Genomic DNA, 12,128 nt, shown 5'->3' with positions numbered 1-12,128 from the left:
TCCTTCAGCTCCCATCACAAGCAGGTACTTGCAGAGGAACTCTCCGCCCTTCTCAGCGCCAATGCGGTCGAGCCCGTACCACCCGGGCAGGAAGGGCAGGGATTCTATTCCAGGTACTTCCTTGTGGAAAAGAAAACAGGGGGGATGCGTCCCATCCTAGACCTGAGAGGCCTGAACAAATTCCTGGTCAAAGAAAAGTTCAGGATGCTTTCCTTGGGCACCCTTCTGCCAATGATTCAGAAAAACGATTGGCTATGTTCCCTGGATTTAAAGGATGCATATACTCACATCCCGATACTGCCAGCTCACAGACAGTATCTCAGATTCCGCCTGGGCGCACGGCACTTTCAGTATTGTGTGCTGCCCTTTGGGCTCGCCTCCGCCCCACGAGTGTTTACAAAGTGCCTCGTGGTGGTGGCGGCGTACCTACGCAGGCTGGGAGTGCACGTGTTCCCATATCTCGACGATTGGCTGGTCAAGAACACCTCGGAGGCAGGAGCCCTCCGGTCCATGCAGTGCACTATTCAACTCCTGGAGCTGCTGGGGTTTGTGATAAATTACCCAAAGTCCCATCTCCAGCCAACCCAGTCTCTGGAATTCATAGGAGCTCTGCTGAATACCCAGACGGCTCAGGCCTTCCTTCCCGAAGCGAGGGCCAACAACCTCCTGTCTCTCGCTTCGCAGGCCAGAGCGTCTCAGCAGGTCACAGCTCGGCAGATGTTGAGACTTCTGGGTCATATGGCCTCCACAGTTCATGTGACTCCCATGGCTCGTCTTCACATGAGATCTGCTCAATGGACCCTAGCTTCCCAGTGGTTCCAAGCCACCGGGAATCTAGAAGATGTCATCCGCCTCTCCACCAGTTGCCGCACTTCACTGCTCTGGTGGACCATCCGGACCAATTTGACTCTGGGACGTCCATTCCAAATTCCGCAGCCCACGAAGGTGCTGACGACGGATGCATCTCGCCTGGGTTGGGGAGCTCATGTCGATGGGCTTCACACCCAGGGTCTGTGGTCCCTCCAGGAAAAGGATCTGCAGATCAACCTCCTGGAGCTCCGAGCGATCTGGAACGCGCTGAAGGCTTTCAGAGATCGGCTGTCCTGCCAAATTATCCAAATTCGGACAGACAGTCAGGTTGCAATGTATTACGTCAACAAGCAGGGGGGCACCGGATCTCGCCCCCTGTGTCAGGAAGCCGTCGGGCTGTGGCGCTGGGCGTGCCAGTTTGGCATGCTCCTCCAAGCCACATACCTGGCAGGCGTAAACAACAGTCTGGCCGACAGACTGAGCAGAGTCATGCAACCGCACGAGTGGTCGCTCCATTCCAGAGTGGTACGCAAGATCTTCCGAGAGTGGGGCACCCCCTCGGTGGACCTTTTCGCCTCTCAGACCAACCACAAGCTGCCTCTGTTCTGTTCCAGACTTCAGACACACGGCAGGCTAGCGTCGGATGCCTTTCTCCTCCATTGGGGGACCGGCCTCCTGTATGCTTATCCTCCCATACCTTTGGTGGGGAAGACCTTACTGAAGCTCAAGCACGACCGCGGCACCATGATTCTGATAGCGCCCTTTTGGCCCCGTCAGATCTGGTTCCCTCTTCTTCTGGAGTTGTCCTCAGAAGAACCGTGGAGATTGGAGTGTTTTCCGACTCTCATTTCGCAGAACGACGGAGCGTTACTGCACCCCAACCTTCAGTCTCTGGCTCTCACGGCCTGGATGTTGAGGGCGTAGACTTCGCTGCGTTGGGTCTGTCGGAGGGTGTCTCCCGGGTCCTGCTTGCCTCTAGGAAGGATTCCACTAAAAAGAGTTACTTTTTCAAGTGGAGGAGGTTTGTCGTTTGGTGTGAGAGCAAGGCCCTAGAACCTCGTTCTTGCCCTGCACAGAACCTGCTTGAATACCTTCTACACTTATCAGAGTCTGGCCTCAAGACCAACTCAGTAAGGAATCACCTTAGTGCGATTAGTGCTTATCATTATCGTGTGGAAGGTAAAGCCATCTCTGGAGAGCCTTTAGTCGTTCGATTCATGAGAGGCTTGCTTTTGTCAAAGTCCCCTATCAAGCCTCCTACAGTGTCATGGGATCTCAACGTCGTCCTCACCCAGCTGATGAAACCTCCTTTTGAGCCACTGAATACCTGCCATCTGAAGTACTTGACCTGGAAGGTCATTTTCTTGGTGGCAGTTACTTCAGCTCGTAGGGTCAGTGAGCTTCAAGCCCTAGTAGCTCATGCTCCATATACCAAATTTCATCACAACAGAGTAGTGCTCCGCACCCACCCAAAGTTCCTGCCGAAGGTGGTGTCGGAGTTCCATCTTAACCAGTCAATTGTCTTGCCAACATTCTTCCCCAGGCCGCATACCCGCCCTGCTGAACGTCAGTTGCACACATTGGACTGCAAGAGAGCATTGGCCTTCTACTTGGAGCGGACACAGCCCCACAGACAGTCCGCCCAATTGTTTGTTTCTTTCGACCCTAACAGGCTAGGGGTTGCTGTCGGGAAACGCACCATCTCCAATTGGCTAGCAGATTGCATTTCCTTCACTTACGCCCAGGCTGGGCTGGCTCTTGAGGGTCATGTCACGGCTCATAGTGTTAGAGCCATGGCAACGTCAGTGGCCCACCTGAAGTCAGCCACTATTGAAGAAATTTGCAAAGCTGCGACGTGGTCATCTGTCCACACATTCACATCTCATTACTGCCTCCAGCAGGATACCCGACGCGACAGTCGGTTCGGGCAGTCGGTGCTGCAGAATCTGTTTGGGTGTAAATCCCAACTCCACCCTCCAGGACCCGAATTTATTCTGGTCAGGCTGCACTCTCAGTTAGTTGTTCTTCGTAGGTCAATTTCTGTTATACCCCTCGCCGTTGCGAGGTTCAATTGACCTGGGTTCTTGTTTTGAGTGAGCCTGAGAGCTAGGGATACCCCAGTCGTGAGAACAAGCAGCCTGCTTGTACTCGGAGAAAGTGAATGATACATACCTGTAGCAGGTGTTCTCCGAGGACAGCAGGCTGATTGTTCTCACCTACCCTCCCTCCTCCCCTTTGGAGTTGTGTGTTTCATCTTTTGCTAGTCATTCAACTGGCGGGAGCGGTCGCGCACGGGCGGGAAGACGGCCGCGCATGCGCGGTGGGCGTGCCCTGCGTGCCGACCGTCCCGCGAAGCTTCTTTCCGGTTGGTGGGGGCTGCCGCGGACGTCACCCAGTCGTGAGAACAATCAGCCTGCTGTCCTCGGAGAACACCTGCTACAGGTATGTATCATTCACTTTATCCTCCTTCCACCAGGTCTCAGAGATGCCTATTATATCTAATTTTTCATTTAGTGCAATATATTCCAACTCCCCCATCTTATTTCTTAGGCTCCTGGCATTCGCATATAGACATTTCAAACTATGTTTGTTGTTCCTAAGTACATCATGCTTAGTACTTGACAGTATTAATTGGCAATCTTTTGTCTGATTTTATTGTTATTTAAAGATACCCGATCTACTACAATCTCTTTTGCAACCTCACTATCAGGATACTCTATCTTCCCTGTTATGGTGATATCTTTGAAAGATACCTTATCCCGAACCATGCTCTTTTGAGCGACTGTCGGCCTTCCCCCCATTTCTAGTTTAAAAGCTGCTCTATCTCCTTCTTAAACGCCGATGCCAGCAGCCTGGTCCCACTCTGGTTAAGATGGAGCCCATCCTTTCGGAATAGGCTCCCCCTTCCCCAGAATGTTGCCCAGTTCCTAACAAATCTAAAGCCCTCCTCCCTGCACCATCGTCTCATCCACGCATTGAGACTCTGGAGCTCTGCCTGTCTCTTGGGCCCTGCGCGTGGCACAGGTAGCATTTCAGAAAATGCTACCCTGGAGGATCTGGATTTCAGCTTTCTACCTAAGAGCCTAAATTTTGCTTCCAGAACCTCTCTCCCACATTTTCCTATGTCATTAGTACCCACATGTACCAAGACAGCCGTCTCCTCCCCAGCACTATATAAAATCCTATCTAGGTGACGCGTGAGGTCCGCCACCTTCGCACCAGGCAGGCAAGTCACCAGGCGATCCTCACGTCCACCAGCCACCCAGCTATCTATATGCCTAATGATCGAATCACCAAGTACTCTCTCCCTCCCTTCAAGTTCCAGGTCCCCTCCCTCCAAATTTTAAAAGTCATCTTGACTTACCTCGTCGGGGTTATGGCGGCCGGCAGCAACGGTAAAAAGCGTGCAGGCTCGGCGCTTACTTCAGTTTTCCCTTCTCTCTCAGCTCTGGTCCCGCCCTCATTTCCTGTTTCCGCAAGGGCAGGACCAGAGCTGAGAGAGAGAAGGGAAAACTGAATTAAGCGCAGAGCCTGCACGCTTTTTACCTCTGCTGCCGGCCGCCGTAACCCCGACGAGGTAAGTCAAGATGACTTTTAAAATTCGTAGGGAGGGGGCCTGGAACTTGAAGGGAGGAAGGGAGGGACGATGACCCTGGAACTTGGAGGGGGGGACACCTTGGAACTCGGAGGGAGGGAGGGACCCTGAAACGGAGGGAGGGAGGGAGGACCCTGTGGAACTTGGAGGGAGGGGGGGACCCTGTGGAACTCGGAGGGGGGGAGGGAGAGGAGGGGGGACCCTGGAACTGGGAGGGAGGAAGGGGGGACCCTGTGGAACTCGGAGGGGGGGAGGGAAAGGAGAGAGGGGAGGGAGGAAGGAGGGCCTGGAATTCAGAGGGAGGTGGAGGAGGGGGGAGGGGGAATGCACCACCTGTAAAAAAAAAAAAAAAAAAAAAAGAAAAGATATCAGCACCCCCAATCATTTTGAAAAGTTGGCTTCTATGAATGGAGTTGTTTTTCTGTCCAACCTGAGGAAAGAGCTGATTTCCTTTAAAATATGTATATTTCTAATAAACTCTGGCCCATAGGTATTTTCAATAATTTGACAGCTGTCATAATGCAGATGTTAAACTCCGATATAAATGAGAGATTAAAATGAGTTGTGTACTGAGATTGGGGAGGGGGGTTGATTGCCTAATTTTCTGTTCAGTGACAGTTTTGTTTGCTCCCCCTCCCCACATAGGGTCCTGGGGCACTTTGAGAAGCCACTGTTCTTGGAGCTTTGCAAGCACATGGTGTTCCAGCAGTTCCACCAGGGGGAGTACGTCTTCCGCCCCGGCCAGCCCGATACAAGCATCTATGTTGTGCAGGAGGGCAAGCTGGAACTCTGCCTCACCGAGCAGGTGAGAGGGAGAAGTAGAAGCTGTGCCTGACTGAGAAGGTGTGGGGGAGAGGGGAGTGAACCAGCAGGTGGGAGGGGGAGGGGAAAGGGAGCTGTGCTGGAGGGGAGTAGAAGCTCTGCCTGACTGAGAAGGTATGGGGGAGAGAAGAGTGAACCAGCAGGTGAGAGGGGGAGGGGAAGCTCTGCTAACGGAACAGGTAATGGGGATTGGGGGGGAACATCTGCTTAACTGAGCAGGTGAGAGGGGTTGGGGAAAGAGAGCTATGCTGGAACCAACAGGTAAGAGGGGGTAGGGGTGAGAGAAGGGAAGCTCTGCTAACGAGCAGGTGACAGGGGTGGGAGAGGGGAGCTCTGCCTGAACCAGCAAGTTAGAGAGAGTGGGGGAAGGGAATCTCTACATGGTGTAGCATCTTGGTTGGCGTCTTTCACTCGCCTCTTCTGACAGTTCTGCTCGTGGTATTGCAACAGGAAGGATGTTATCGTTCTTATCTACCGTCATATACTGTTTTTGTAAGTATTCTATTTGCATGGCCCTCTCCCCCTCCTCTGCCCCTCCCCTTCTCACTCTGTCTTGTAGGATGGGAAGGAGTCAGTAGTGAAGGAAGTGTTTCCTGGGAACAGCGTACACAGTCTGCTCAGTATCCTGGATGTAATCACAGTAAGAGACAACCACCGGCTTTGCATTCTCTAAAACAGAAAGGTCAGACAGACCCTCTTTTCTTTTTTAATTCCACTTGTTAAAGTTGTACATCATTGCGTGGGGTTGGTTCTGTAGAATTATCTTTTTTCCCGGAGGTAAGAAACCTTAGACTCGTAGCATATTTCCTAAGTTCTGGGTCTCTACCAAAGCACCGGGAAGCACTCTGGGTTTATTCGAGAAGACCACACGGAGACAGACAAGACTCGGCAGTGACTGAGAGCTCTGCGCCCATCGCTACGTTTTATAACTGTTTCGGTCTCACTGCAGGGACACCAGAGACCGTACCGAACAGTGACAGCCCGCGCTGCGGAGGAGTCGACCATCCTGTGCTTACCAGTAGAAGCTTTTTCTGCAGTGTTTGAGAAGTACCCAGAGAGTCTCGTTCGTGTGGTGCAGGTGAGAGCGTGCAGGGGGGAGGAAGGAGAGAAGGGGGCTTGACTGTCCCTTATACTGAGCAGGTGTCGGTGTTAAATGTGCTGGTGCTTAGGGGGGCCCCACAGCTCACTCAGCAGGCTGTATCTTGTTTAGGTAGGCTTGGTAGTTCTCTCTGCAGCATTGGGTGCAGGGCAGTTGCCCTGTTTACACTCCCCCTAACGCTGGCCCTCTTGAGTGATAATTCTCTCTGTTACCTCGATGAGGAGATGCTGATAGAGGAAATTGGTAGTTCCTTAGCATCCCTCCTGACTGGCCAAGAATACACCTGATGGGTTGTGTACGCCTTCCTGCAGGTGGAGACTGAAAAATTTAAAGAGCCAATAAGAGCCCTGGCTAACTGCAACTAGACTCAGTATTATCAGTCTCCAGCAGGTGGAAGGTGGTGAGCCCTTTCAGTCTCTCTCTCTATATATTTTTCTTCTGTAATTTTTAAATAATTTTAAATATTTCTCTCAATTGGTGTTTGAATGTTAGTTATCCGATGCCCCGGTGTCTCTTGCTGTGTCTGGAGGCTGAGATCCACAGGGGTCTCTCTAAGCCTCAGGGGTGTCACACTCATTTGGACTGGTGCCTCCCCCCCCCCCTCCTCCGTTGGTGTCCCTTCTTGTGTGGCAGTGAGGGGATGGTGAGATGCTGATAGAGGAAAATGATAGTCCTTAGCATTGGTACTAATATTTTATTAACCTGTAAAACACAAAAGAACTTCCAAACTCAGCCGTCATTCCTGGTTCAAGGCTACTTTTCGAGGCATGTTTTGCCCCCTTTTAGACAGATTGAATAGCGAAACTTCAGCGCAGAGGGGATTACGGACTGCTTAGTTGGCATTTGACTTCTACATTGCAGCTAAGTGCCTTTAGGTTTATAAGAAATGCCATGTGCTGTTTGACATTTGAATGAACATTTTCAACAATTTGGATGTTTTTATCAGTGAGGAGATTGTAGCACTTTTGAGTCATTGGTTAAATGGGGTACAGTCGATAATTATTAAAAAGTGCTATTCGCCACTTTGCAGGTTATCAAGTATTGCAGTTTGCATCGCTTTGAACCTGTAAAAGCAGCCTGTGATTTCTGAGACTCACCCCTTATACATCATTATTGTTATTTTTTATTAAGTATTGGCTGCGTTTTCGGAGGCTTTTTGTGTGTTTTACTGATTGATTTTGCCAGAGAATGTGGTAAGTTCAATTAGCTTAGCAGGGTTTAAATAATTTCATAAAAGAAAAGTCCATAAGCCATTATTAAGAAAAGTCCATAAGCCATTATTAAGATGGACTTGGGAAAATGGAGGAGTGGCCTAGTGGTTAGGGTGGTGGTCTTGATCCTGGGGAACTGAGGAACTGAGTTTGATTCCCACTTACAGGCACAGGCAGCTCCTTGTGACTCTGGGCAAGTCACTTAACCCTCCATTGCCCCAGGTACAAATAAGTACCTGTATATAATATGTAAGCCGCATTGAGCCTGCTATGAGTGGGAAAGCGCGGGGTACAAATGTAACAAAAAAAAAATCCTTCTTATTTCTAGGTTAAGCAGCATAATATCTGTTTTACTGTTCTGGGATTTTGCCGGGTACTTGTGACCAGGATTGGCCACTGTTGGCAATAGGATGCTGGACTTGGTGGACCTTCAGTCTGTCCCAGCATAGCAATGTTTATGTTCTTATGTTCCTAGTTTTTAGGTGTTTTGCTTATTTGTTTCTCAGAAATTCCCCTGTCATGTGTCATTGAGGGGAAGGGAGAGGGACACTTCTTAGCTGAGTGGGAGCAAGAGAAAGATGATGTGGGATGGGGTGAGGGATCTGATATCTGTGCTATGGCTGATGTGTAACAAACGTCTGTGGGTTTCTTCCCCTCTTCAGATTATCATGGTACGACTTCAGAGAGTCACCTTCCTGGCTTTGCACAACTACCTGGGTCTTACCAACGAGCTCTTTAGCCATGTGAGTTTCTTCTATCTATGGAGCTTGCGTGACACCTTTTTCTGCACTTTATTGAGTACAAACTTGCATCTACAGCCTTAGGGGATAGCTCACTTCTTGTTTTTCCTGACTTTTTTCAATGCCAGCATGAGTATTCAAGTGCAGCTGACTCGGGACACCTTACTCCGCGATAAGCACATACTGAGAAAGTTACTGAAGCTTCCAGCCTTTATTGCCCCAGGCTCAGTCCTGCGGTTATCCTATCTGGGTTTAAAAAAGGTTTGGACAAATTCCTGGAGGAAAAGTCCATAGTGTTGTATTGAGACAGACATGGGGAAGCAACTGCTTGCCCCGGGATTGGTAGCATGGAATGTTGCTACTCTTTGGGGTTCAACATGGAATCTTGCTATTCTTGGTATTCTGAAATCTTGTTACTCTTTAGGATTCCAGAATCTTGCTATTCTTTGGGGTTCTAAATGTGCTACTCTTTGGGATTCCAGAATCTTATTACTCTTTGAGATTCTGGAATGTTGCTGCTAATTGGGTTTTTCTGCCAAGTAATTGTGACCTGGCTTGGCACATGTTTGGAAAACAGGATACTGGGCTAGATTGACCATCGGTGTGACCCAGTATGGCTACTCTTATGCTCTTAAGTGGCTGACACTCCAGCTTGCAGCATTTCAGGCTAGGAGTAAGGAGCTGGGGTAGATGCTGAGGGGAGGTTGGCGAAGGTATTGGTGGCAGTCAGGCAGCAAGAGGCGTTGTGCGAGTGTCGAAGGTTTTGGGCAGAGAGTAACCAGTGCTCACTTGTTTTTGTGCTCTGTGAAGGAGATGCAGTCCCTCCGACTCTTCCCCCAGCCTAACCATCCAACCAGGACCAGTCCCATCAGATACAACAAGAAAGTCACTGGTGTGTCATCAGTGGATGATCAGCGGGAGAGCTCGGTGAGGCAGCCTGATTCTACCCGGGATTTGGGTAAGGAGCAGTAAACCTCTTGCAGACAGTGTCACGTGCAAGGGACCTTTTATCCTTGTGCTTCAGTTCTAGATCTGTCTGTGTGACCTTGGACAGCAATGCATAACTCAGACTATAGGGAGCTGGGATGGAGTCTGACTGTGTTTAAATTATTGGTAAAGCACTGTGCATGTGATTAAAACTGATCCTTCCCAACACAGGCTTTTGCACAATGACTGGAGATCTGGGGGCAGGAAGAGGGGGCTGTCTTTAACCTCTTACTCTACAAGGAATAGATTTTTACATTTTATTATAAACACATACAAAATCCTACTACAAAACCTTTCATAAAAAATTTTTCTACAAACATCTCTAAAATATCTCTGGATCAGTTTGACAAACAATTATTATTGATAGTATGTGGCTCTGTTGATTGTTCTTGTTCATTATAGACTCATTCATATATTACATACTTCATTTCCTCCAGAGCCACTTACTATCAATAATAATTGTTTGTCAAATTGATCCAGAGATATTTTAGAGATGTTTGTAGAAAAATTTATTATGAAAGGTTTTGTAGTAGGATTTTGTATGTGTTTATATTTCAACGGTTTTTTATTGATGATGTACCACGTCAACAAAACCAATAAAGTCAAACATTTTGTAAACATTCAGTCATGTCATAATTGTACATATGCATCTAGTCTAACATCATCATCATTATTTTACATCCTTTCCTCCCCCTTCCCCCCCCCCCCCCAACCTCCCCTTATTTACTCCTTTACCTTTATCTCCTTATTCATGGTAATTATACTAGCAATAGCTATTACAGGTTTGTATGTGTTTTTATATTAAAATGTAAAAATCTGTTCTTTGTAAAGTACAGAGATTGTAACCAAGGAAGAATAGTGACAAAAATTATCGCCAAATCAATATATTTTGTACTTTAACCGCGTCACGTGGTTTGATTTCATGTGCAGATGATCAGCTGAAGGCGAGCTCTCTGGAGACCTCAGCGGCGCCTCTCCTGAGTCGCTGTATCTCCATGCCGGTGGATATTTCAGGTACGTGTGGTAACCCTTGTAATTTCTGTAGTGTTTTCAAAACGCACTCTGCCACCTGTACTGTACCTGTCATGTGATGTGGTAGTGTGTGTGTAATGCTTCTATTGTACCTGTAGGGCAGTGTCTGGATGTGAATGAATGTGTGTGTGTGTGTGGTATCAGTGGAGCAGTGTTTCGATGTGTGTGATGCTGGTGATGTACCTGCAGGCAGTGTCTAGATGTGATTGTGTGTGTGTGTGTGTGTGTGTGTGATGCTTGTGATGTACCTGCGGGCAGTGTCTAGATGTGAGTGAATGTGTGTGTGATGCTTGTGATGTACCTGTGGGCAGTGTCTGGATGTGAATGAATATGTGTGTGTGTGTGTGTGGGTGCTTGTGTTGTAGCTGTGGGGCAGTGTTTCAATGTGAGTGTGTATGGTGTGATGCTTGTGTTGTACCTGCGGGGCAGGTAGGGTGTATATGTGCATCATTGTACCTGCTTTGAGAATTTTCCCTTGTGTCTCCCTCAGTAATCCAGAAAGGCCCTCGCTCAGATTTTGACATGGCTTATGAACGCGGTCGGATCTCTGTTTCACTTCAAGAGGAGAGCTCCGCCACCTCCTTTTCAAGAGTGAGCAACCACTACACTCCTTTTTTTTTTTTTTTTTTTTACTGAAATATATCAAACTCTTCTTTTTAAATAATCGAGCAATCAAAGCACATGTTCACTTGCAAACAAAGCTCAGGAAATCTTTTTAATACAGGAAAGAAACGACACACAAAAGCACAAGGACATCTTCTGTATCCAAGTAGCCCATCGCATTTCAGTACTTCAGAATAATCCAATTATTATTATTTTTTTTAAATTTAAATGAAGTCTTTATTGAACATTTAAACACAATACTACTACTACTTAACATTTCTAGAGCGCTACTAGGGTTATATAGCGCTGTACGTTTAACAAAGAAGGATAGGCCCTGCTCAAAAGAGCTTACAATCTAAAGGACGAAATGTCAAGTTGGGCAGTCTAGATTTCCTGCGTAGAGATATAGTGGTTAGGTGCCGAAGGCGACATTGAAGAGGTGTGCTTTGAGTAAGGATTTGAAGATGGCCAGGGAGGGGGCCTGGCGTATGGGCTCAGGGAGTTTATTCCAAGCATGGGATGAGGCGAGGCAGAAAGGGCGGAGCCTGGAAGTTGGCGGGTGGTGGAGAAGGTACTGAAAGGAGGGATTTGTCTGAGAGCGGAGGTTACGGGTAGGAACATAGGGGGCGATGAGGGTAGAGAGGTAACTGCAGGGGCTGCAGAACGAGTGCATTTGTAGGTTAGTAAGAGAAGCTTGAACTGTATGTGGTACCTGATCGGAAGCCAGTGAAGTGACTTAAGGAGAGGGGTGATATGAGTATATCAGTCCAGGTGGAAGATAAGACGTGCAGCCGAGTTCTGAACGGACTGAAGGGGGAATAGATGGCTAAGTGGGAGGCCAGTGAGGAGTAGGTTGCAGTAGTCGAGGCGAGAGGTAATGAGAGAGTGAATGAGAGTTCGGGTGGTGTGCTCAGAGAGGAAAGGGCGAATTTTGCTAATGTTATAGAGGAAGAAGTGACAGGTCTTGGTTATTTGCTGGATATGCGCAGACAGGGAGAGGGAGGAGTCGAAGATGACTCCGAGGTTGCGGGCAGATGAGATGGGACGATGGGGGTGTTATCAACTGAAATAGAGAGTGGAGGGAGAGGAGATGTGGTTTGGGTGGGAAGACAATAAGCTCGGTCTTGGCATGTTCCGTTTCAGGGTGGCGGTTGGACATCCGGGCAGCAATGTCGGATAAACAGGCCGATACTTTGGCCTGGGGTTTCTGCAGTGATGTCTGTGTTAGA

The 12,128-nt window shown here is 48.5% G+C and overlaps 1 protein-coding gene across 5 annotated transcripts in view; it reads left to right on the top strand.

Moving 5' to 3' along the window:
• PNPLA6 (patatin like phospholipase domain containing 6) overlaps nt 1-12,128 on the top strand; it is a 145,949-nt gene that overhangs the window by 23,441 nt on the left and 110,380 nt on the right. For all 5 annotated transcript variants that reach the window (XM_030197165.1, XM_030197166.1, XM_030197164.1 and 2 more), the window contains 7 exons: nt 5,051-5,210; nt 5,787-5,867; nt 6,177-6,305; nt 8,200-8,280; nt 9,088-9,235; nt 10,195-10,278; nt 10,787-10,887. In XM_030197165.1, the coding sequence (XP_030053025.1) occupies nt 5,051-5,210; nt 5,787-5,867; nt 6,177-6,305; nt 8,200-8,280; nt 9,088-9,235; nt 10,195-10,278; nt 10,787-10,887 (784 nt within the window). The remainder of the gene's footprint in view (nt 1-5,050; nt 5,211-5,786; nt 5,868-6,176; nt 6,306-8,199; nt 8,281-9,087; nt 9,236-10,194; nt 10,279-10,786; nt 10,888-12,128) is intronic.

This window comes from Microcaecilia unicolor, chromosome 3 (genome assembly GCF_901765095.1).
Source record: "Microcaecilia unicolor chromosome 3, aMicUni1.1, whole genome shotgun sequence".
Taxonomy (NCBI): Eukaryota; Metazoa; Chordata; class Amphibia; order Gymnophiona; family Siphonopidae; genus Microcaecilia; species Microcaecilia unicolor.
Note: the sequence above shows the minus strand (reverse complement) of the source record. Positions and strands in the feature narration are given on the sequence as shown.